Raw genomic sequence first — 24449 nt, forward strand, 5'->3', positions numbered from 1 at the left:
AGTTTATTTTGTAAAATGAACACACTGTACTTCTTTAGTAGAGTGTCTCCATTGTATGCCTTATGGTAATCACCAATTTCATTGTTACTGGTGGCAATCGCAGACAAAACCTAAAATACGAACATCATCATCATAAAGCAAGTAAAAATACAGCAGTTATTACACTTGTCTTTTTGAACTGTGACTTACCAAATTCATCACAAATGCTTTCGTTATCGATAAGAGTTGGGTGGTCAAATGTATCCCGGCAGTAAAGGATCTTTGTGCTCTTGTTGATGATTGGAATGCCCCCCAGTGCTTGAACAAAGTGGTCCGCCAAAACTGAAGAAGGTTTGGCCTGTATGCGTTTCAGTATTGAACGATAGCGGCAATACTGGGGATAGCTTAGCACCATCACGTTACCCTCATTTTCATCCTCTCCTGCAAAATAAAAATATCAGTTCAGATGGCTATCGGCAGTCAATATAAAATTTATGTGCATACATGTATAATGTTCACAGCAACAATATATCTTGCTGCTTTTAGTAAAGAGCATCAATGTATTAACATCAGTCTAATGCCATGAGCTTAGTCTAACATATACATAAAATCTAGGTCAGTGCAGACAGAAGACAAACTACAGTATGGTCGTTTGGCTTTTAGATAAAACTGAAGCACCTGGGAACCTCTATACAAACATTCTATATGTCAAGATGGCAAAACTGGTAAGAATTTCCAAAATGTATGCAAAATAAAGCACAACGCACATTTGAAAGTAATGCCACCTAAAATAAAACACAGTCAGCTGTAGCAGACTTCATTTTAGGTACACAGATATGCCAATTTAAACCAGTCATCTCAGCATCCAATAAAACAAACACAATTTTGGCAGAACAACATGTACTAGAATATATCCATTTATTAGTAACCAAGAAAAAAAAAACAGTTAATTGCAAGTAAATATTATGTATGTGGTCAGAAAGGAAGCAAACAAGATGTATTAGATCCTATTAATTTGCCCTTTCTAGTAAGCTAGCCTAGAAGATGTAGTAGGCAATGGGGGTTATTTACTCAAGGCACATCCACTTTGAGTAAAGCCTCAAGTAGCTTTTTTTGCATTTTAGTCAATGTATTGTAGACCCCTCTCCATTTGTTGGAAAGAAAAAAATTACTAACTGGAAAATCATTTAAACATTCCTTTTTCTTTCCAACAGATGGAGAGGGGTCTACAATACATTGAATAAAATGCAAAAAAAAAAAGCTACTTGAGGTTTTACTCAAATTCAGGAGCAATCTTGGGTACAACTCTCCTGTGTTCATTGGTGTAGTTTTTAAATCTTAGCCAAATGTGATCTAAACTTTGTGTATAAATCAAACATCAGCGTTTTAGACAAATGTAAACCTAAACTTTTTAAAAAAGCTTTGCAAAAAGAGAAAAAAAAAAATGTATTTCCAATTTTAATGAGCATTAAAAAATAACTCTATCAAGAAATAAAAATTGAACAGACTATGCTTATGCTTGAGCCTCACTGACTGACACGTTTGCAGATATTTGTTAAAAGTTTATCACACTTCTTGAGAAAGGCCAAACTGAAGTCACCAATTAAATATACATTTCCCCATTTTACTTTACGTTATACGGGTAAGTATTTTTCTTTTATACTACACTTTACAAAAAACGTACATAGGAATAATTAAAATAGGACCACTATGTAGAATGTAAAGTTTCTTTAACCACTCAGCTACCAGCCGCCGTCAAATGACGGCGGCAAGGTAGCTAAATTGTTCCGACAGGACGTCATATGACGTCCTCGTCTTTTAAAGCCGCTAGGGGGCGCTTGCACCGCCGGCGGCGCGCGCACCTGCCGCGTTACTTGGAACACAATGCGCGTGCCTGGTGGCCAGTAACTGAGCAGGACCATGGATCTCTGTGTGTAAACACAGAGATCTAAGTCCTGTCAGGGAGAGAGGAGACCGATGCTGTGTCCCTTGTACATAGGGACACAGATCGGTCACCTCCCCCAGTTACCCCCCTCCCCCTACAGTTAGAACACTCACTAGGCTACATATTTAACCCCTTCCCCGCCCCCTAATGGTTAACCCCTTTTGCGCAAACCAGTCACTATAGGCTTATTGCGATTTTTTTTTTAAATTGGATATTTATTATAGCAAAAAGTAAAAAATATTGTTTTTTTTTTAATTAACGCTCTTTTTTTGTTTATAGCACAAAAAAAACACGCAGAGGCGATCAAATACCACCAAAAGAAAGCTCTATTTGTGGGGGAAAAGGGACGTCAATTTTGTTTGGGAGCCACATCACACGACCGTGCAATTGTCAGTTAAAGCGACGCAGTGCCGGAAGCTGAAATTTCGCCTGGGTAGGAAGGGGGTATATGTGCACAGTAAGCAAGTGGTTATATAATGCTAACAAAATTGGTGGTCCTACACTCTATCAGAAAGTGGAACAAAAACAGGTAAAGTAAACATAATTTAGTTTTTTAAGTATAAAACAAATTCAACACCAGTGTTTCATGTGGTTTATGGCAAATGTTATAGTAAAAAAAAACTGATGAAAAGTATTTTCACTTTGCATCTTGGCACTGCCATTTCATTTTTAAGGAGTCTGCGAAACATTGCTCATTTGTGAAAACAGAATGTTCTCTTTTTTCCAGATTTCCAAGTAACAATCCAAAAATATGAAATAAAACATGATATAAAAGTACAGAGCAGCTAGCAAGAGACATATTGGATCTTAAGAGAAATCAATGTTTTATGCATTAAGGGGTCAAAAACTTTCGCTTATGCAGTATATTGCATCTTAGGTGTTTTATAGTAACGATAACAAAATTTCCCAACCTCTGCACCAAAAAACAAAGATGAAAATTTGCTTCTAAGAGATTGAAGAAATCTTGGATAGACGGCTGTAGGTAATAAGGGTCGATCAAACCAAAAGATGAAAAATGCTAGAGGAATAATAAACAAAATAAAAACAACTATACTGATCTTTATTGATCTTATTCATTGTGCTTCTGGCATTTTTCTTCCTTTGATTGGGCATTTCTTATAAGTTTCTGAGCTTTTACATGGGTGGTTCACAATGCTGAAAAAGTATTCCTGCCATTCTAGTAAGATTGCTGTCCAGAATTTAGGACTTGCAGGACTGTTAAAAATGTGATGGTTTATAAGGGATTACGTTCAACAAAGTGTATGTAAAAGTTTTTCAATTTTATATATTATCCATTTTTTTACAGAGCTTGGTCTGGAGTCTATTCACAGAATACTTTGGGGCAGATCCACAAAGAAATGACGCCGGCGTATCTATTGATACGCTGGCGTAATTTCAAAATTCCCGCGTCGTATCTTTGTTTTGATTCCTCAAAACAAGATACGACGGCATCTCGGCTTGATCCGACAGGCGTACGTCTTCGTGCAATTTTTAGGTGGCGTTTCCGTCGTAATCCGCGTTGAGTATGCAAATTATCTATTTACGTCGATCCACGAATGTACGTCCGGCCGGCGCATTTTTTCCATTGTTTGCGTTCGGCTTTTTCCGGCGTATAGTTAAAGCTGCTATATGGTGGCGTACTCAATGTTAAGTATGGCCGTCCTTCCCGCGTACAATTTTGAATTTTTTGCATTGTTTGCGTAAGTCATTCACGAATAGGAATTTGCGTAGAATGACGTCACCGTAGTAAGCATTGGCTGGTTCCGGTTTAATTTCGAGCATGCGCACTGGGATACCCCCAGGGACTGCGCATGCGCAGTTAAAATAAAAATTTTGATTAAGTCGGGTCACGACGTATTCACATAAAACACGCCCCCATCACAGCCATTTGAATTCCGCGCCCTTACGCCGCTACAGATACGCTACGCCGCCGTAACTTACGGCACGGAATTGTTGTGGATTCAAACAAAACAGTAAGTTACAGCAGGGTAGCGTATCTTAGATACACTGCGCCTAGCGCAGATGTATGTGGATCTGGCCCTTAGTATTTTGTGAATATGTTTACATAACACCACAAAAGCCTTTTGTGAATTGGCAAGAGGAGAGGAGGGGGGATGTGGGCACACTGGCTGCTGCAAATGACTCTGCAGCTGCAGGATCGGAGACCTGAAGGTCCAATGTCAGAGTGCCGTACTTCTGGAAAAGTAAATGTGAGAAGTAAATAAAAGTGGCATACACCTCATTGGACTTACTACCTTTAAGGCCAGTACACTATTAGAAGTGCTGCGATTCCTGGAGTTCTTCTCTAAATTACCATATACCTTGAGGGCTCATTCATACCACAACGTACAGTATATAAAAATGCATAGATATTACTTGCACGCTAGCCCCCACTGGCATTCATTATTTATCCCTCTCACATCACTCCCCTTTTCCTGTTGTGGGTTGAGAGATAACAGAAGCCTGAGGGATTGGGGACTGGAAGTGACTTAACCAGGGAGAACGGTACCCCTGTTTATGCACTGAATGATTTTACAAATGTAAGCAACCCTTTCTTAGTTTAATAAACAGTTTCTTTACAAAATCTCACTATTGGGGCATCTTTTCTCTTTTAACATATTGTGGGAGCATTCAAATAGTACATGGGTAAGACGCTCTTAAAGGGATCAGTACCCCACTAACCTGGGAGGAAGATCTAACAGGTCATGACACCCTAGTGAATGGGAGGCTATATTACAGGAGGACCCAGGCATGAGACACTGACTGGAGAAAAGCAAGCTGGATGTCATTGTACATGCGTGTATATCACCCCACTAAGGTGAGGGCACCGACAGCACAGTGATTTAGTTCCATATAAAGATTGATTGGATGTGGAAGTCACAATTATTCACTCTTTGATAAACTGTCACTATTATGAACTGATTTATTTATATTTTCAAACACTCATTATGTATGACATACACTAATTTTTGATTTGTTAGGTAGCATGGCTCATAGTTATTTTGATATATTTAATAATTGTTTGAACACAATTTTGTGTATGAAGCAACCTATTTATCATTAGATCAAATCCGTCTTTTATTTTCATTTTATATAAATTTTTTGACTATTTGGGAATTATTAATTGGCAGTGAAGGAGTTATTCAAGTTTACACAGATAAGTGAAACTTTACCTTAATTTTCCATTCATTCCAGTTTACTTTTATTACCAAGTAATGTGCAGATAAAATAACACCTTTACTGCATTGCACAGAGCAGCCCTGAATCTCCTCTTCTTAGGTCCCCCCTCGGTGCTTTGGGCTCCTCCTCTCTGCCAGGTACCCCCACAGAAAGAAGCCTTTTAAAGGGGGCACACAAGTGGGCACACTCCCGAGCCTCGCTCTCAGCCAGCGGGAGTTGGCCCCAGCACCTGCTCTCTCATCACCGGCTTTAAAAGCCAGTGAGACCAGGAAGAGGGGGGAGAAAAGAGCTGCAGATAGGCACAGCGCTGGTTAAAATTACAGCTCTGCCAAGTAAAAGAGGGAAGGGGGAGAGGAGAAACCTATGCCTAAATATTTTTTCCCTTAATATAAGGAATGCATCAAGGTAAAAAATGTTTAGGCTCTATAACCACTTTAACCGATTGGCTAATTGAGGAAGAAGTATAACTTGTAAAAGGTTTGTGAATCTTGACAATATATTTACACAGTACAGTGTTATTGTCAGGGGTGCGATTGTTCAGCCACAGTGCTGCAAGCATACAATTGAAGAAGCTCCTGAAACAAAACAACAACCTATTGTATATATGTGGTAGCACACAAAAAGGCCCACCTCCAACCTGACACATGTTTATAGATGTCTGAAAGGAGTTACTCAGCGCAGTCATAACGCTGTATATAGAATTCTATACAAATAACTCATATATATACTTTTTTAGCTTTCATAAACTTCTGGAAATGCAGCGACCAGACTTTGTACTGCAGGACACAGCAAACTGGATGGCAGTATTTACAGCAATAGTAGATAGTAAACAGTTGAGTATTGTCTGCATTGTTTAGAATGTTATTCATTTGTAATATAAAAGTCACATACATAACTGGTGAAAATGCATTTTACATTTTTCTCAAAATACATAAAATTTCACTCCAGACAACAAACAACAAAAACTGAAGCCCATGTGAACAAGGCCTAATGCAGAAACACATTTTTTTTCTGATGGCCATGTGAGCAGGGCATAACATATGAATACAAAATATTAAAGTCTAAAAAGCAACAGCATAATGCAAGGAGGTAACTGGAAATCCTGTTTAGAGGGGGTTTCTTAATTTCCTTTTCCTAAGGTGGTTGGGACATGGTAAGAATGGCATTTACCACAGGAACGTGGGCGATGTGTTGGGGGTGGTGTAGAAAATATGATGGGGTAGCAGTGGAGTAGTATGGCCATGAGGGTGGGGTCTGTAAGGATTGTTCTCATGTCATCTAGGGATAATTGTATGTAGGTACTGGTGATGCAAGTGATGGATGCGATTTGCTGGTTGACATGCAATGTGTTTTGGGGTGCATCTGGATTGTATGATTGTATTAGCGTAAACATATTCATGGGCAGTGCCATCTCTATCTTCTGGAACCTCTGAGTAAAGGGACAAAGGGTCATTGCAAGGAAACTTTCTTGTGTTTCTTCCATAGTTTTTAATGACTTTGTTTAGGGTATTTAACAAGGCGATTCTTGCCTTTCTGACACTGGTTTTGGTTAGCTGCTAATCATCTTGGAGCAGGCCTTGGCCTATGGCTTAGCCTCGAAGTTGACAGGCCTGGCTCCTCTTGTGCTCCACAGACACATTCACTGTGGTTGCAGAGATTGCCGTCAGACTCTTTGGAAAATGCTCCACAGTGCCATCTGTGTCAGCCTCAGCCAGTGATTCCTTCTTGTCCTCCTTAAACAGAATACATGGTCGTCAAAGTTGCTTTCTCTTCTGAAAATAGAAAATATGAGCCTGCAAAATCTTAATTTTAAGGATTAAAATATTATTTTCCAAGTTTCTAGCTACAGGATATTCTATTCTTTGATGCATTTTAAATTCCACCTGGGCCAAGTCAAACAAACACTATATTGTTCAATCGACATTGAAGGCCACTTGCAGAAGGCTGTAATGCTTACACAAGCAAAGTGGCAGGAGAATGATGACCTGTTCTGGTAATTAACCAACTTTCCAAATTGCTTAGAGGCAGCTGATGAAAACACATTCAGATTGTGATGCCGCTGTGCAGTGGAAGCAGGTTCTTAGCTTACAAAAAGTATTTCACTTTGATACTTCTGGCTGTTGTAGATGCTGACAAGTGATTTATGTACACTGATGTGGGATCATATAGTAGCAGCAGTGATTCGATCATCTTTAACCATTTGGCAGGTGTTTGAATAAAATTTGCGGAATCTTGAACAAAATAAACCATGAGCCTGGACAAATGAGCCAGCATATACATTTTCTTTGTGGGAGATGAAGCCTTTGGCCCCTATTCTCAGAGAGGCCTGAGCCAAGGAGAAGCACATTTTTTAACTAAGGACTGTGCCATCGGGTAAAATGCACTGTTGGCATCCTCGCCTATAAATAGAGACTTCTACATTAATCCATGCAAATGCTGTAAATTTTGTGAAGGCAACCTACATGCTACACAATTACGTGCATGAAAAAGATGCCTATAAAATTTAAGGCTGGGTTCACACTATCTTCGCATGCGATCTGGTGCGTCCCCTTTCACTGTTTCAGGTCCGATTTCAGCCCGAATTTTTGACACACTGGGCTCCTGTGCAAATTCGCACTGGAGCCGCAGTGGAGATATGTGAACCAGCTCAATAGAGAGCCGGTAAAAATCTGCTATTGCATATTGGATGCGGAGGGGTACCCGCATCAAATTCGCAATAGTGTGAACCCAGCCTAAAAATAGCATTCACCACATTTAGAAACAAACCCAGTGGACATCCCTTAAAGGTCCAAGGTGTGTGTTGCATATCAGAGACCATATGGCTAAATACTTCCTGTCAGAAATTTTTTTGCCTAAATTTTGCCAAGTAATTTACTTATACTTATATTCCCTATGTTTCTCTCTCTTTTTTGTCTCTCCTGCATGCTATGGTTGGAATGTTGCTTGAATATGCCTCTGTTTAACTTGTGACCAGTTCGCTTGAACAAGCCCCATATCAGAAAAAAACTAAACCCAAATCCAAACACCACTAAAGTCAATGGTGAACAAATTAGGTTGGGCTGTACATGCCACACTCTCATTGCTAAATGACAAGATCCCTGCATGTGGGAATTTAAACATACAGCCGAGAATTCTGGGTGACTACATTGACCAAGTTTGGTTGATGATTGCCGTCAGTATTGACAAAAATGTTAATTTGTTATCATCAGCAGCACTACAGCATGTACAGGGTCCTTAGGATTGCAATGTATTACATCACTAGATGCCGTGATTGATGTGGCTTACCCCACTGGATATCATGATTGATGTTAATTACCTCACTGGATGAGGTAATTGATGTAAATTTATCTAGTATTTTTGACCTGGTAAGTACTGTATTTGTGTTTTATTTCATAAAAGACATTTTAAAAACTGTGTTTGTTTATTTACTTTGTCACTTTATGAATGAGTAATAAGGGCACCCATGCCCGGGAGGGTGCAGATAACAGGGGACCCGCTGCCCTCCACAAACCCCCACTTCCTTATTTGGGGACATGATGTAGGGAAGAGGCCCTTTTCCCTCAACGTGGCAGCAAGGTGCCTTGCAAAGAGTGGGTGGCTTTGGCATGTGGCCTGGTCTGATACAGGAAAGTGAGTGTGTGTGTGGGGGGGGGGGGGGCGGACATGTTCGTTAGCCAGCCATTCCAGGCAAACCAGGCTGCATTCCTGGATAAGGGTCTATTTGGAATAATAGGGGGAACCCTATACTCTTAAATTGCGCACTGTCCCGCTGTGGGGTTCACAATAATATTCTATCTTTATCCAGAGATGCAGCCTAGATAGTCAGAAAGGGAAAGTCAGCAAGCTCCCCCCCATTTCAGACCAGACCACATGCCTTACAACATTGGGGGGGGGGGTGTCTTGCAAAAATCAGTGCCCCCCCCCTTGCAAGACACCTTATGATGTTGAGGAACATAACCTCTTGCTCACATCCTTTCCCACAAAAGAGATGTGGAGGTTTGTGGGGGAAACAGAAGAATCTGGAAGAGGAGCTCACAGATATCCACACCTCCCAGGAATATTATTAATGGGGTACATTAGTACCTCTTTATTACTCAGTGAAAATGTACTAAAAACAAAATGTGTTTAAAATGTCCTTTATGAAATAAAACACAAAATGTCAACACTGCATCCAGTAAGGTAATCCTTGACAATCACAATAAGCCACCTGCCACCAATCTGTACATGCTGCAGTAAACGAAAGTCCTATTAATACTCTATGGCCAGTACACTACCGATAAATCATGCAAATATCTACTGAAAGGGAAAAATTCTGACATTTGTGTGTGAAAAATCACATTACATTTGTCAAGTCACACTGCAAGCTGATTCTAATTTTTTTTTTTATAAGGTACTCACCGGTGGCCGTTTGTTATGATCTTGAAAATTTCTCCTAATCTGGATAGATTTTGGATATCTTGCCAAGGGACTTCTTCCTGTTTTTAGAATTGCAGTCCACTTGTTATCTTTTTGTGCTCCTGCAGCACCAGGTACACTTGTTCAATATTGATCAAGCCACTGGACATTTTTAGATCAATAAGTAAAATAAACTACTACCCAAAATGACAGGTTCCCCTACCGCCAACACTTTTTCGCCCCAAAATGGCTTCTGTACAGGCCACAGGAAGATACAAAACACAAACTTTATTTTTTTGAAAGACACTTTGACTTGTCTCTGCTTTTCTATTCATAGAAACCAACAATAAAGCAAAACTGTTTTAAAGGTAGAGCCTCCAAAAAAACATCTATTCCATTTTTAACCCTTCAATGTCCCATGTAGTGCTGGAATTTTACAAAACAGTGAACTATTGGGGCTAAGCACAAATGTTCAAAGATAAAAGTTGTTTTGGAAGTGGGCTATTGACAATTATGCATTCACAAATGCAGTAAATCAATAGAGAATTGTCTAGCAAATTAGGGTTGTCCAGATACCGATACCAGTATCGGTACCGATACCGAGTATTTGCGGGAGTACTCGTACTCGCGCAAATACCCCCGATACCTAAATAGAATACTCCCCCCCCCTTTCCCCCCCCCGCCGCTGCCGCCGCATCGCGCCGCCGCATCGAGGGACATGGCTAGAGGGACATTGCTGCATATGTGAGGGACATGGCTAGAGGGACATTGCTGCATATGTGAGGGACATGGCTGCATATGTGAGGGACATGGCTAGAGGGACATGGCTGCATATGTGAGGGACATGGCTAGAGGGACATTGCTGCATATGTGAGGGACATGGCTAGAGGGACATGGCTAGAGGGACATGGCTGCATATGTGAGGGACATGGCTAGAGGGACATGGCTGCATATGTGAGGGACATGGCTGCATATGTGAGGGACATGGCTAGAGGGACATGGCTGCATATGTGAGGGACATGGCTAGAGGGACATGGCTGCATATGTGAGGGACATGGCTAGAGGGACATGGCTGCATATGTGATGGACATGGCTAGAGGGACATGGCTGCATATGTGGGGGACATGGCTGCATATGGGGGGGGGGACATGGCTGCATTTGGGGACACATTTAAAAAAAGTATCGGTATTCGGTATCGGCGACTACTTGAAAAAAAGTATCGGTACTTGTACTCGGTCCTAAAAAAGTGGTATCGGGACAACCCTAGTAGTTATATGACAGAGCTTTATTCTATGTAGCTTTAGAGCTATAACTAGCATTGTCCTGAGTTAAGAAAAGCACCAAAACAGTAGCTTTAGACCTCTTAGCCATATACTGTACGCGCACAACATGTTGAGAATTTTTTTTTATCAAAGGCGGAATCGATTCATCATTTTGCGATAGCTTATTTTAAGAATGAAAGGAAAACTTGTATTTTTTTATACCCTTTTACAAGCACTTGTCATATGGGCCAAGTGATCGGTCTGATTGAGCGTTTTACACGCCGGTAATGGCTTATAAACAAACTGAAATCGGAAGTGACAAAATCGAAGTGACGAAATCCTTGTCACTTCCCATTTCTAATGTCACAGAGGAGGGAAAGGAATGGAAGTTTCTCTCACTCTTTACAGTGCACCCCATGCCACAGGATGCATTGGTCTTTGGCTCCCTAGTGGGAATGGAGAGCCTGGAAAATGCTACAGGCGGTGGTTTGAGGGGAGACCCACTTCCATTGCCTGTAAAAGTAATTGGGCGGCTTTAGAGCCATTCAACTGTAGAAAAAAAAACAAGAACAATCTGTGACTTGGTGGTTCTTTATGGACCTTGTGCACTGGTCCAAATCATTTTGCGGAGGAGGGATTATGGTGTGGGCTTGGCCTCTTAGTTCAAGTGAAGGGAACTCAATTAAGGCATGGGCATACCAAGACATTTTGGACAATTTTTGCTCCCAACTTTGTGGGAACAGTTTTGGGATGGCTGCTTTCTGTTCCAACATGAATGCGAACCAGTGCACAAAGCAAGGTACATAAAAACTTTTAGGGTGGAGGAACTTGACTGGCCTACACAGAAGCTTGACCTCAACCCAACAGAAAACCCTTGTGATGAATTAGAGCGGAGACTGCAAGCCAGGCCTTCTCATCCAACATCAGTGCCTGACCTCACAAATGCTCTTTTGGAGGAATGATCAAAAATTCTCACAGACAGACATACTCCTAAACCTTGTGGACAGCCTTCCCAGAAGAGATTAAGCAGTTTTAGCTGCAAAGAGTGGGCCAAATCAATATTGAACCATACAGACTAAGACTGGGATGCCTTTAAAGTTCATGTGCGTGTAAAGGCAGGCACCCCAAAACTTTTGTTGTGTGCCGTTGCAAAAAATTTTGTGAAATTGCTAGTTGCCTGGCTATCAAGCAGATGCTTGACATACGTTTTTGCTGATCCACTGACCCAACATTATGCAACAAGTGAGACCTTGATCTGCATACTTACTCCTGATCAAAGACTGAAGCTTCAAGCCTTTTGGATCAGTAAGACATCCCATCAACTAACAATTTCAAATTTCCAAATCTGTAAAGTTACCTTTCTGTCACACAAGCTCATTCAATTGCCTAAAGGCTTCTAAACGGAATTCTGCAGAACAAAAACAGGTGTCTAAAGTCACTTTCTATAACTACCAATCTTGGCATTTGGCATCAACATCATACTAAACTGAGGGTATTTTTTTATTTTTTATTTAACAGAATTTTGTTACACAAGAATAGCAAGCTATATTAACAAAGCAAAGACAAGATGAGCTGACCGAAATCAATTTAAAACTGAATTTTTCTTCAAATACCACCTTTCCTAAAACTAGGAATATGGTTGGCTACCTTGCTCAGTTTTTAATATGTGCATTTAAAGTTATCTACCAAAGGCAACACCTTTGAATCAAGTAACGGCAATAAATTACATTTTACATATTTTCTAAATATATGAATTCACCATAAATGGCAGTCCAAACCAACTACAGGGTAGATAAAAAAAGAAGGGTTAAGAAACGAATTCAGGAAAGAGTGTCTGTGGAGCAAGACTATAGCAAAGTTCTCTGTAATGACACATATGAATATGTGGTTTGTCTATGACCCTGCAAACAATTTCCAAAAGGCAAAAGCTAAATTACAACAAGACATGCAATTATGATGTAATGTCTTGTGCAGGCTTCGTTTTGCATTACTGGATTTAACATATTTTATTTCTGAGATATTTTGTTATGACAGCACACTGTATATGTTACTAATGACAATTACATGCTATCACACAAGTTTAAAGACACAAGGTTACCGTGCACATTCAGGGCTACCTGGCCCATTCAGGGACCCACCACTCACTGATACCTCTCTAGTGCTCTCCCAAAACTTCTTCCTCTTATCACAACCGGCACCAGAACCCCCTGTCTGATGTAGTTCAGGGGCAACAGTGATGTCCCTCTATTAGACATGCCAGAGTGCCAGACTTGGCAATTAGACATACACACTATCACATGCTCCCCTGTACCCATAAGCAGAGGAAGAAGCAGTGACAAAGAGCATCAGTGGGTCAGGGGGCACCTTTGCAAAAACACAGTTCATTTATCCTAAACTGCAGTGTCAAAATACAAAAAAACAGAAACAGATTTCATACATATTCATTTTTCACACAACAGCCTATGGCTTCTATGTGCATAAAGCCTAAACTGTACCAGAACAAGTTCAATCATTCATTGGCCTGAAATAAAATGCACCTAAAAAAAATTATGGCAACATTTTCTTTGTGTGATGTTACATAGTCTGGAAAAAAGACACATGTCCATCTAGTTCAAACAAAGATGTCCAATCCTGTCTGACTTTAATAGACAAAAAAGAGAGAGACCCAAGCACATAAAATCCCCCCAATAATGTTTAGGGTCACTCACATACGAATGTAAATGCACGTCGAGGGTGCCCAAGAACGAACACTGGCGATTACAACACACGTTACATATCACTGCACATGCTCCAGTGAGAGAAATAATTATCGCACCAGACCTCCTCCATAACATTAAACTTACCTGTAGGGGGCTTTTAAAGCGTTGCCTACGGAAAATATACAGTACTGAAGTTTGTTGCCATTTAACAGGAGTTCCAGTCATTTGTATGTTTAATAAACACACACTCATCTGTCCCATGATCCAGTGGTACACTCCCTGTGTCCTTCCTTGGAGGCCCCTGCATCTCTACTATGGGCACACGGCTGTGACAGCTTGTGGCTTCACAGTCGGTTGCCCACTGCGCTTGCGCAAGTGGTGCTGCTCTCTGTGGTTGGTCCTGAAGTCTTCTAGGACCTGTCATGTGTCCCAGAAGACGTCAGGAAGGATTTCTGGGGAATCTTGTTTGAAAACACTGACAAATAGACCAGCAGTTGTACAGATTCCTTTAAATTTTTGGGCTTACTGATACTTTTCATTCATTTGCAATTCTTACTATGTAAATTCATCAATAGCAAGTAGTATTTGGTCACATTCACCCACATTTAGTAGCTTCCAACTGAAGTGGCTTGAAGAAGCTACCAAAAGTCTTTAGCATTACAGAAAAAGGCCCAGTTCATACTAGTGCGATGTCAGAAATACAAATGATTCACACCATATTGCTGTGCAGATCACATGCGATGTCTGTGTGATGTGATTTCAGCCAAACTGGTGCAGGACCCTTTTTTGGTCCGCACTGGAATCAAATCGCATGGGTGTTCACGCCTATGCAATCCAATTCCTGCACCATTTCACAGTTCACACTGCAATCTGTAACCTGGGGGTGTCGTTAACTTTACATTAACACCCCCAGTGGTTCCCAGATCTCAGTGTGAATCACTGTGCAATTCAGATATGATGCAGGAAAACACACTGGATTCGCAGGGTTTGCACATCGCACCAGTGTGAACCGTGCCAAAACCCTGTTGAATGACACTATTACTAGCCATTTCATGACCTGGATAATTGAAAACCTTCACAGACAAATTAAATTTAAACAATTCACAAATTTGAATTTCTGTTTGTATAATTGCAGCTAGTGGACAGTTTTTTGTTAAATTCTACAAAAGATTATCTGTTTTTGACATGACAAAGTTTGGCTACTTCTATGCACCCAAGCACATTACATACCTCAGGAACACAGTGATTCTTTAAAACTCAAATGGAAAAATTATGCATGTTCCTTCCTGTACCTAATTACCTCAACTTTGAAATCTGCCAAATATTTTGCCCTTTAGTTCTCTTAATCGTATTAGTGTAAAGGCATCCGAATGCCAATAGAAACAAGCATTTAATGATTTCAGCCCAAAAGATCCTTAAAACACATTTAAAATACAGTCCATTTTTTGTGCAAAAAAAAAAAAAATACAGTTCAAAACAATACAGACCAAGAAATGTCCAATGTAGGAAAAATAATTAATTTGCTCAACTTAAAATACTAAAGTGCCTTGTTCAAAGTTTATGTACGTAATATTGTGTCAATAGGAGTGTTCTATTGAACTGATTTATGTTGAGTTGGTTTTATTGCATTAGACATTCCATGTTCTTAAGCTTTTTGCTTTCTTAGCACTCATAGCAACCATATAAAAGTAGTTGTTGATGGCCACCTTTTCACATTTGCAGATAATCAAAATGCAACTTGGAAATGCACATTAAAAAAGGTTTAAAGCAGTTTTAGAATTACATTTTTTATGCAATCAAAAAACCTTTTAATTACATAAATTGACAAGTCCAAAACAATATTCAAATGTTTTTAAAATGTAATGTACTGACTTTTTTTTTTTAAAGCACATGAAACAGTTACATATTAATCTAATGCTCCAGTTAGGTTTGCGTTTTTGATTTGGAGATTTCTGGCAGAAAAATACATTTGCTGTGTACAAAAAAATGCTCTATATGAGCGTTTTTTTTCTGCCATTTTTTTTTTAAAGCCCAGTGTGCATGGAGCCTAATGCTTATTTAATGTCATGCATCTTCATCAGAAATGACTCCAACCACAATGACAATTTGCAGAAGTTTATATAACATCCCTGCTTTCATCACACAAACAATTTACTTTTTTCCAGGCTGTACCAATGTATTTCTTCAGAAACGGTTTGTGCACACAGACTTTTTTTGTACTATAACAAAAGGAGGAAACAGCCTCTATAAAAGAGCACAAAAGCTTCTGTAATCACTTATGTAAAATGATGATCTTTTTTCTAATTTGAGTCTAATTTTGCATCCTGGTTTTCTTCCTCCCACTTTATCAGTTATGTCAAAGTTTTACTCTCTCCTATTCCCAAACTAGCAAACAGCACTACAGGGAAATGTATATTTTATAAGTTTGAGTAATTCTTTGCCAAGGTCAGCAATCTTGCCCAATGTATCAGGACATAATCATGCTTTGAAGAAGTATTATTTCCTAATACTGGTAAGAACCAGATGTTCTGTGGCCACTAAAGTAGAAGGACAAGAAGCCAAAACTTTAAGTACATTAGCAGTACAAAAAAAAATAAAAAATGGGATCCTTAAAGTTTACTTCCAGGTGGGTATAAAACAGGTAATTTTTATTGGTAATACATCCACTATAAGAAAACCTCCAGACATGTTTTTCTTAGTTTTGGGTAGAGTGGAGAAGGGTTAGAATGCCTGCCATGTTTTTACTACTCACTGAAGTACCACTTTTTTTTTGTGAATCTATAATCATTAATACTGATCTGAAGTTCAACTTTAAGGACCTTCATTTTACTGGTTATTGACTTACTAGTTTTAACTTTCTATTTTTAATGACAAGAGGCTGAAAAACACAAAACAGTGAAACTGAATGAATACATGTAAAGTGTGCCAACTCCTTTAAATTGGTTTCTATTATTTTATATATACCCAGGAAAGTGGCTAGCGTCAGGTTATACACAGAGATTAAACACATTGCACCTGTTTATCTGTAGTCTTCTGGAAGATCAGACAAGCTTTATAAATTCTGGATATAGTCAAGAGAAAACTGTGCAGAAAGATAAAATTACACACTGTAGAGCTCAGTGAGAACTCAGAGCTGATTGGAGGGAAGGGAAGGGACACCCTCCCTGCCTTAAACAGCATACAGGAACAGAGATGAGGCGGTCAGTCACTGGCTGTGTGCTGGACATCCCTTCCTGTCACCTTTCTTCCCTTGGTGTCAAGAAAACTTGTTAGAAGTGACTCATGCAGATAGTAGAGGAACGGGGCAGCAGACAGAAATTACACTATAGGGGGATAGGCTCTGTTGATATTTCATGTCTGAGGTTTAAAACCACTTTACTTATGAAATAGTTTTACATTTCAGATAAATATTTCTAGCTCAGCTTTCACATAAAATGGAAAAAAATTAAAAAACAGTGGGTTTAATTTAATCCGATTTGTGCAATATACAAAAATCCGCCTCCCATATTCACAAGTAATGGCACGTAGGCTGAAACCATGTCAGCACTGAAATGCAAAAGCGAATAACCCAGAGCAGCCATTACATTTTCTGTTTTACTGTTGTCTACACTCAACATATAATCAACTGCACTCTTCAATAACTAAACCTTCTAACCCTATTAGAGTGAAACCTCTTGAAACTTACAGAAGATGAAGAAGCTACATGTGGCCAGATTTATCAAAGACTGAGCAGTAAATCGAGAATTTCGGCTATATGGAATGATCAAATCAGTGATTACTATCATACCAAAGGTCTTGTGCTAAATTCTTACTGCTGTGTGATAATGTAGTGCAACTTGGATGTGCTTTGCGTATTCTTTGTGGCCAAAATCACACTGGAAATGCACCAAAGTAGTACAGGAAGCTTTTCCAAAATCTCGTCATGCTGAGTTGCAATGATGTGAATGGGCTACATCGAAAACAATGAGATTTCCATTGTCATTGGATTATGTGCGACTCAGCTCACATCTGAAATTGCACTTGTGTGAACGGAGTTTTAAAGTCTCTAAACTGTACTTTGGCCACAACCCATATGAACCTTACCTGTAACAGGACAAGTAAAGGGGGGGTACTGACACCTAAACATTTTTTACCTGAATGTAAGGAATGCATTAGGGTAAAAAATGTTTAGGCTTTACAACCACTTTAATCATTCTGTAGTCCAAATAGGAGGGCTGTTTAAGATACCAGAGGATGCAGAACAACTTAGTTCATGACCTTCATTGCAAGACCTCATGTACACTGCCGCTGGTAAATGGATGTTTAGGAGCAGTTGGGGCATTTTTTTTTCAGCTGCCCCTGAACTCTCCTCTATCTTATCTTATCAGTACATGTACACAGGATCGAAAAAAAAAAATGCGTTCAGGATGGATGTTCAGAGGCATTTGAAACGCCAAATGCCTGTAACAGCCTGTAAAAGCTGCTAAACCTGGTAACTCGCCTTAAGCAGCGTTTCAATTAATAAGGTTTTTGACTTTAACAAAAAAAAAAAGGTTTTAAAAACACTTCTAAAAACGCAAACAAGGCTAAATGCGCATGTAAATGCGGCTAAACGTACGTTTTTAGACGTCTCGTTTCTAGCTGTCAAGTTAAGTCTTTCAGGAGAGGTTAAACAATGTACATGAAGCCTAAGGGTTAGCATAAAAAAAATTGCTTTAGGTGTGTGTGCGCTATATACACACATACATATATATATATATATATATATATATATATATATACATACATACATACATACATACATACATACATACATACATACACACACATTTTCATTCCATATAACAAACAAAACAATTAACAAATGTATCTTATTGCATCGAGTGAGAAAATTACTGGTACAGTTATTTAGTTTCACTCTGAGTTCATTAAAGCTAAAGCAAAATGATGTGGGAACTACAGATCTAAGAAAGAGAAAGACCCAGTGCAAAATCTTCTAACAAGTAACTTAACTGAACATGCCACAGACCATCAAATAAAAACATGAAGTGACGTAAATGGCACACAAGTATTGTGCTACTGTGGTTATTTTGAGAAATGGTTAGTACTGTAAGTCAGCTGGTACAACAGTCCTCTCCCCACCCCAGACCTCCTCCCTCCCTTATAAAGAAAAAAAAAGTAGAAATTCTCAGTGAAATCAACGAAACAGAGGAAAAAACAAATAAATCTAAATGTCAGAGTGTGTAATAAAGCTATATTTTCCTGGCTTGGTGCCAAGACTCTAACCCGCCAGATGAATGTGGTACAACAATTAACATTTTATATTACATTAAGTAATCCCTCCAGGGCTTTGAATATGTAGAAGGAGAAAAAGTAAAAAAGTTATGCTGGCCCTGTTAAGAGATATGTTTACTTTACAGACATTCCTATTGAAAGTTGCTTAACACATTAACAAGTCATGATCTGTAAAGCGTGATATAAAGCACACACATGCACTGTATATGTCCCATGAAGAGTATAATAAAGCTAAACAAATGCTTAAAGAACAACTTATATTGGCAAATATGCTTATGAAAAAATGCTCCAAATATAATGTCGTCACATGTATTTTTTGTTACAAAGCTACACCCCTTCAAAATGAATTGAAAGAAATATCAGATAAATGAATCAGCCTAAAGGAGGTGGGTGTATAACACACTGTTTCTAAACAATATAAATGTACCAAAATCAGCATGCCTTGATATATATGTTTCCATTAAGTTATTACATATAAGCAAACTTACATACCATGGATCAATTTATATTACTTTCCACCCAGGACCCTTCCCTGCTTGCTGCTGTTCCCATCATGTAAGTGAAATGGATGAAAATAAAGTCCATTAATATATATTGGTCTGTGTCCGTTTTAGAGACCTGCAACTACCAGTCTTTAGGGGGTTTGCTCGCTAGCAGCTACAAAAGCTCTTGGCAAGCAAGAAAAGCTGGTTTTCAATGAGGGTCTCTTTACTGTCTGTGCTGGCCCAGCTCCTTCACCCTCTCCCTTACCTCCCAACATACCATTCATGTAGCTGCAGGGGAATACTATAAAGTGTCACTTAAGTGACAGCTCTGAGTCTGCTGGGACTGCTGACATCACATCTAAGATGGCTTCTGGGATTTTGGTTACCTACACAAGGGAGGCACATGTAATCTTAGGCTAAGATTTCTGTTGAAATAAATGGTTTGGCTACAAGCAAGCTTTAAGCAAGAATTCTTGCAACATAAAGTTATCCACTAGAGGGAGAACTTATAAACCTGCATAGGATATACACAGATGCAAAAATGCAGCCTGTATAGGAAACAACTCTAGCAGGCAATTATTAAAATATATCAAAATTACCTTCAGTCAAGGTTTTTCTAACAGTTCTAAATTAACTTAATAAAAGCATATCAGTATCCCTATAAAATGCCTGACTTCTTCAAATGCACAAAAAGACGACTAAAAGAGGACTTTAGATCATTAAGGAAATTCAACCACAAGAATCTGATTATTTAGCTTCACCTATTTGATGATGCCTCTTAAAACTTTTAATTATGCTTCACGCTGAACGTGGCAATATGTCTGGAACATGCCTGTAACAGTAGAAACTGCCATGGGATAGCAGTCAGCCAATCTGTTTGTCTATCTCTATTAAAGTTTTATATCTCTGGTTATGGAGTTTTGGTCTCCTAGGTAACAAAACTACATTCCATTTAATATCATCTAGAAACAATGTTATTTGCAGGAATTTGATGTTACTCTGCCGATGCAAACTGAACTAGATTCTTTAAAAAAAAAAAAAAAAAATGTATGACTAATTCTGCTTACAGTTGGGTAGGAATGTACAAGGTTTGATATGCCATGACTGTTACACTGTATAATGTGTGAAGAATGTTACAATTCCTGCACTGTGGTCATGCAAAAGCAGTTGAGTAAGACAAACTCCTGCTCTTGAATGCAGCATTTCCTGTAATGAGAACAAAACTATAATTCAGTTTTGCACAGATGTAAGTTTAACCCAGTGACTTCAGGAAAATAAGATACATTTATAAGATCTGAGCTGGTGTGTGATTGTGAATGCACAGGATTAAGACACATTCTCTTCTTCCTGTTTTATTGATACACTGTAAGATTAAAGCCATGAACATAATACGATGACCCCGACACTGGATCGCCCAATACAAGCTGATCCCGGGCCGGGCGAACCAATTCACACTAGACTATACCGTACGCTGACGGAGTTTGCGCTTATTGATGTCTGGAGACATAATAACCCTACGACCAGAGCGTACACTTGTCACTCAACAAGTCACAACACCATGTCCAGGATAGATTTTATCCTTGTCTCCAGGGTCTTGTTGCCTAAGGTTACGGGCTCGGGGTTTACTCCCAGGATCCTCTTAGATCACTGCCCATAATGGCTTACAGTGTCTCTTCGAGCTGCCTCTCCAAAGCGACTGTGTAGACTTAATCCCCATTGGTTGTCGGTCCTCACTGACCACGACTCCATTGCAGGGGAACTGCTCTTCTTCTTTGATAGACTGCAGGGGCCCTATACCCTCAACTCACACTGGGATGATTTTAAGGCGCATGCCCGCAGGCTGTTATGCACCAGAATAAATAGGCATAAACGTGACTCTACCAATATACTTCAACTAACCTCTGACAAACTTGGTGACCTAGAAGCCACATATAATGCTAGCCCGACCCTTGAAAATCTTAACAGAGTCAAACTCCAGTCCCGTTTGGTAACGCAGATGCTCACAGAGAAAGCTAAACAGCGGGTCTTCTTTAGCAGGCAGAGAGTCTATGAGCAGGGGGAGAGAGCGGGAAGACTGCTGGCCTATCTAGCTCATTTGGATGATAGGCCTCCGGTGGTGGCTTCACTTAGTGATCCTGAAGGACGTAGTGTTACCGGCCCGAACCAAGTGGCAGCTAAATTTCAACAATTTTATAGTACCCTTTATAAGTCCCAGGGGACCTATTGGCATAGGGAACTGCAGTCATATTTGGCCACCATTCAGTTTCCTCTGCTTAACCCGAGAGCAGGTGAAACCACTAGAGGCGCCTATTACGGCACAGGACGTTGCTGAGGCGATTGCTCAGTTGGCCAAATCCAAGGCAGCGGGAATGGATGGACTCCCTTTGGAATTTTATGCTACCTACTGCGATATACTTGTTCTCAAGCTAAAGGCCCTGTACCAATCCATCTTTAATACGAACATACTACCTGAGTCTATGCAGGAAGCCCAAATTATAGTACTCCCCAAACCTGGGAAGGACCCCCGCTACCCTGAATCTTATCGGCCTATATCTCTACTTCAGGTAGATATTAAGATCTTATCCAAAATATTAGCATCGCAATTTAATACTGCCATATTATCACTAATTTACACAGACCAAACAGGGTTCATGCCGGGGAAGAACACTGCTATGAACATTAGATGACTGTACATGAATTACCAGGCGCACCATGATAACTCGGGAACCAGGGTGGTGGTGGCGCTTGTGACAGCCAAAGCCTTTGATTCAGTGGAATGGCCCTATCTCTGGGATCACTTATGTTTGTTTTTTTATACCATCTTGTTCATCATTAATTTGCAACACATTCGTTCATTTGTTCATTTATTTATTTCGTTTTATAGGGTTTAGCGCAGATTTTTTTCCTTTTAACAAATGTGTAAATTCCAACAATTAAAGTAGGATTAAATGATCAACATTTTTAGCTGAACACACTGAGCACAATAAAATAAACATTCTCCACAAAAAATGTTCCTAAAATTCTTACCCCATCAATTGTAGTTTACAACTTACAAAGCTGTTGATCCCTGCCCTCCCAGTGCTACATCAATTTGACCCCCACTAATGATAATAAAAACAAAAATTAACATTCTTACAATGAAAATTTTTAAAACAAATATCTAATAGTTTATACCCAGCTTTCAAATGGTTATTGCTATGTTTTTATTGTGTTTTCTGGTATTCCACATAGAGGAAGTGGCACAATGACTTCACCTGCAATTGGCAATTAGACCAGAATAGTCTGGCATACTGTTAAATGCATGAAGAAACATATTTGGAAAACATGAAATATATTACATAAATAAGCAGAACTGTCACAAACAACTGACTATAAAAATAGTGCTGAAAGATACAAGATATTCAATTTAGGGTAATGTACAAACAAATAACAGACACATGCAGGCAAGAAGGAACATGTAACATCCTCAAAAACAAGTATCTGCAATTTATTTACACTCTACCTTATCGCTACAATATTTTCAATCTTGCACAGCAAGCCTGAACTTCTCATCTGCAGCTTTAACAAAGTAAAAGGCTACATTCACACCAGCACCCCTGGGTTCAGGTTATTTAAACTATGCTTCCCAGATCACGTTCTCCTGCTTTAAATTTACCTACCTTTACCCAATTTTTTTTAATATTGGGTATTTACACACACATACATAACGTTTATTTAACTTTGAATAAAACACAAAAACACATAAAAACAACCCCTTTACCTGATTTTACTCACATCAACATGTGATGCATCTGCCCCTGGATGCATACATATCTATTTTCTCTAAATGCAGATAGCTTTCTGACCCATTGCTTCAGTTTACACCAATGCACTAGGTCCGTATGCACTGACAAAAAACAGAACATATCACATTTTCATGTACTGTGTACTGATGTGCCATTACGCATTGCACAGAATTTAAAATAAGTATTTATTTATTTATTTTTTTAAAGGGGAAAAAGCGAGTACTGCAATGCATTTAAAAAACGCATCACAGCACACATGCACATCAGCACGCATGTTATGCATACCTTAATGTGCTCTCACTGGTGTGAAGTTAAAGTGGTTGTAAAGGCTGAAGGTTTTTTACCTTCATGCATTCTATGCAAGAAGGTAAAAAACCCTAAGTCTGTAGCTCCCCCCCCCCCCCAATACTTACCTAAGCCGATTCAGCGATGTGCATGAGACACAAGGCTCTCCTGGGTCCAATCACAGTTGGAAAAAAATCCGGTCATCAGCCGATCAGTGCGGCCTTTTTTCATTTGTTTACCAAAAAAAAAAAAAAAAGTGGTGATTAAAAATCACCAATAGAAAGCTCCATCGGTCTCAAAACAATAATAAAAATATAAAAAGACCGCGCAATTGTGATTCAAAGTGCAACAGCACTGAAAGCTAAAAATTGGCTTGGGCACGAAGGGGGTGAAACTGCAAGTGGTTAAAAGAAAAAAAATTGCTAAATACACACACACACACACACACACACACACACACAATAAACCACAGTGTCCACATCCGGAGCCATCTGACCAATGGTCAAACAACAAATCCCATAGTCCACAGTAAAACAGAGCATGCTTACCTATTAATATATAATGAAGAAATAAAATCTACAGTTAATGTCCAATTATTATTCAAAACCCATATTTAGCAATATGCCAAGAACAACATTAGATGCTGAACAGGATTCAACCATCCATCTCTACACACGATCATAATTTCTGACAAGAAAAGTTCGATGTGAGCTTTCGGTCGAAAATTCCGACCGCCTGCAGGCCCCATCGGACTTTCTCTGTTGAAATTTCCTATAGCAAAAATTTGAGAGCTGGTTCTCAAATTTACCAACAGGAAAAGTTCTTGTCGGAAATTCCGATCGCCTGTATGCAATTCCGACGTGCAAAAAACACGCATGCTTGGAATCAATACAATGCATGCTCAGATTTATTGAACTTAATTTTTCTCGGTTCGTTGTAGTGTTGTACGTCACCGCGTTGACGGTCGGAATTTTGTGTGACCATGTGTATGCAACACAAGTTTGAGACAAAATTCCGTCGGAAGAAAATCCAAGTTTTTCTTTTTGGAAATTCCGATCGTGTGTACGTGGCATAAGAGGAGCGGTTTTGATTTTTTTCATTTTGAAAGTATGACAATGCAGCAGATGAATGGAAATTGTTAAGTCACATAAATTAACCAA

General features: G+C 39.3%; 1 protein-coding gene across 1 annotated transcript in view; it reads right to left on the bottom strand.

The window, feature by feature from the left end:
- Positions 1 to 24449, bottom strand: part of ARID5B (AT-rich interaction domain 5B) — a 368024-nt gene that overhangs the window by 211427 nt on the left and 132148 nt on the right. The window contains exon 4 of the mRNA XM_040361996.1: positions 190 to 420. Within this exon, the coding sequence (XP_040217930.1) occupies positions 190 to 420 (231 nt within the window). The remainder of the gene's footprint in view (positions 1 to 189; positions 421 to 24449) is intronic.

Source organism: Rana temporaria, chromosome 8, assembly GCF_905171775.1.
Source record: "Rana temporaria chromosome 8, aRanTem1.1, whole genome shotgun sequence".
In the NCBI taxonomy this organism is placed as follows: domain Eukaryota; kingdom Metazoa; phylum Chordata; class Amphibia; order Anura; family Ranidae; genus Rana; species Rana temporaria.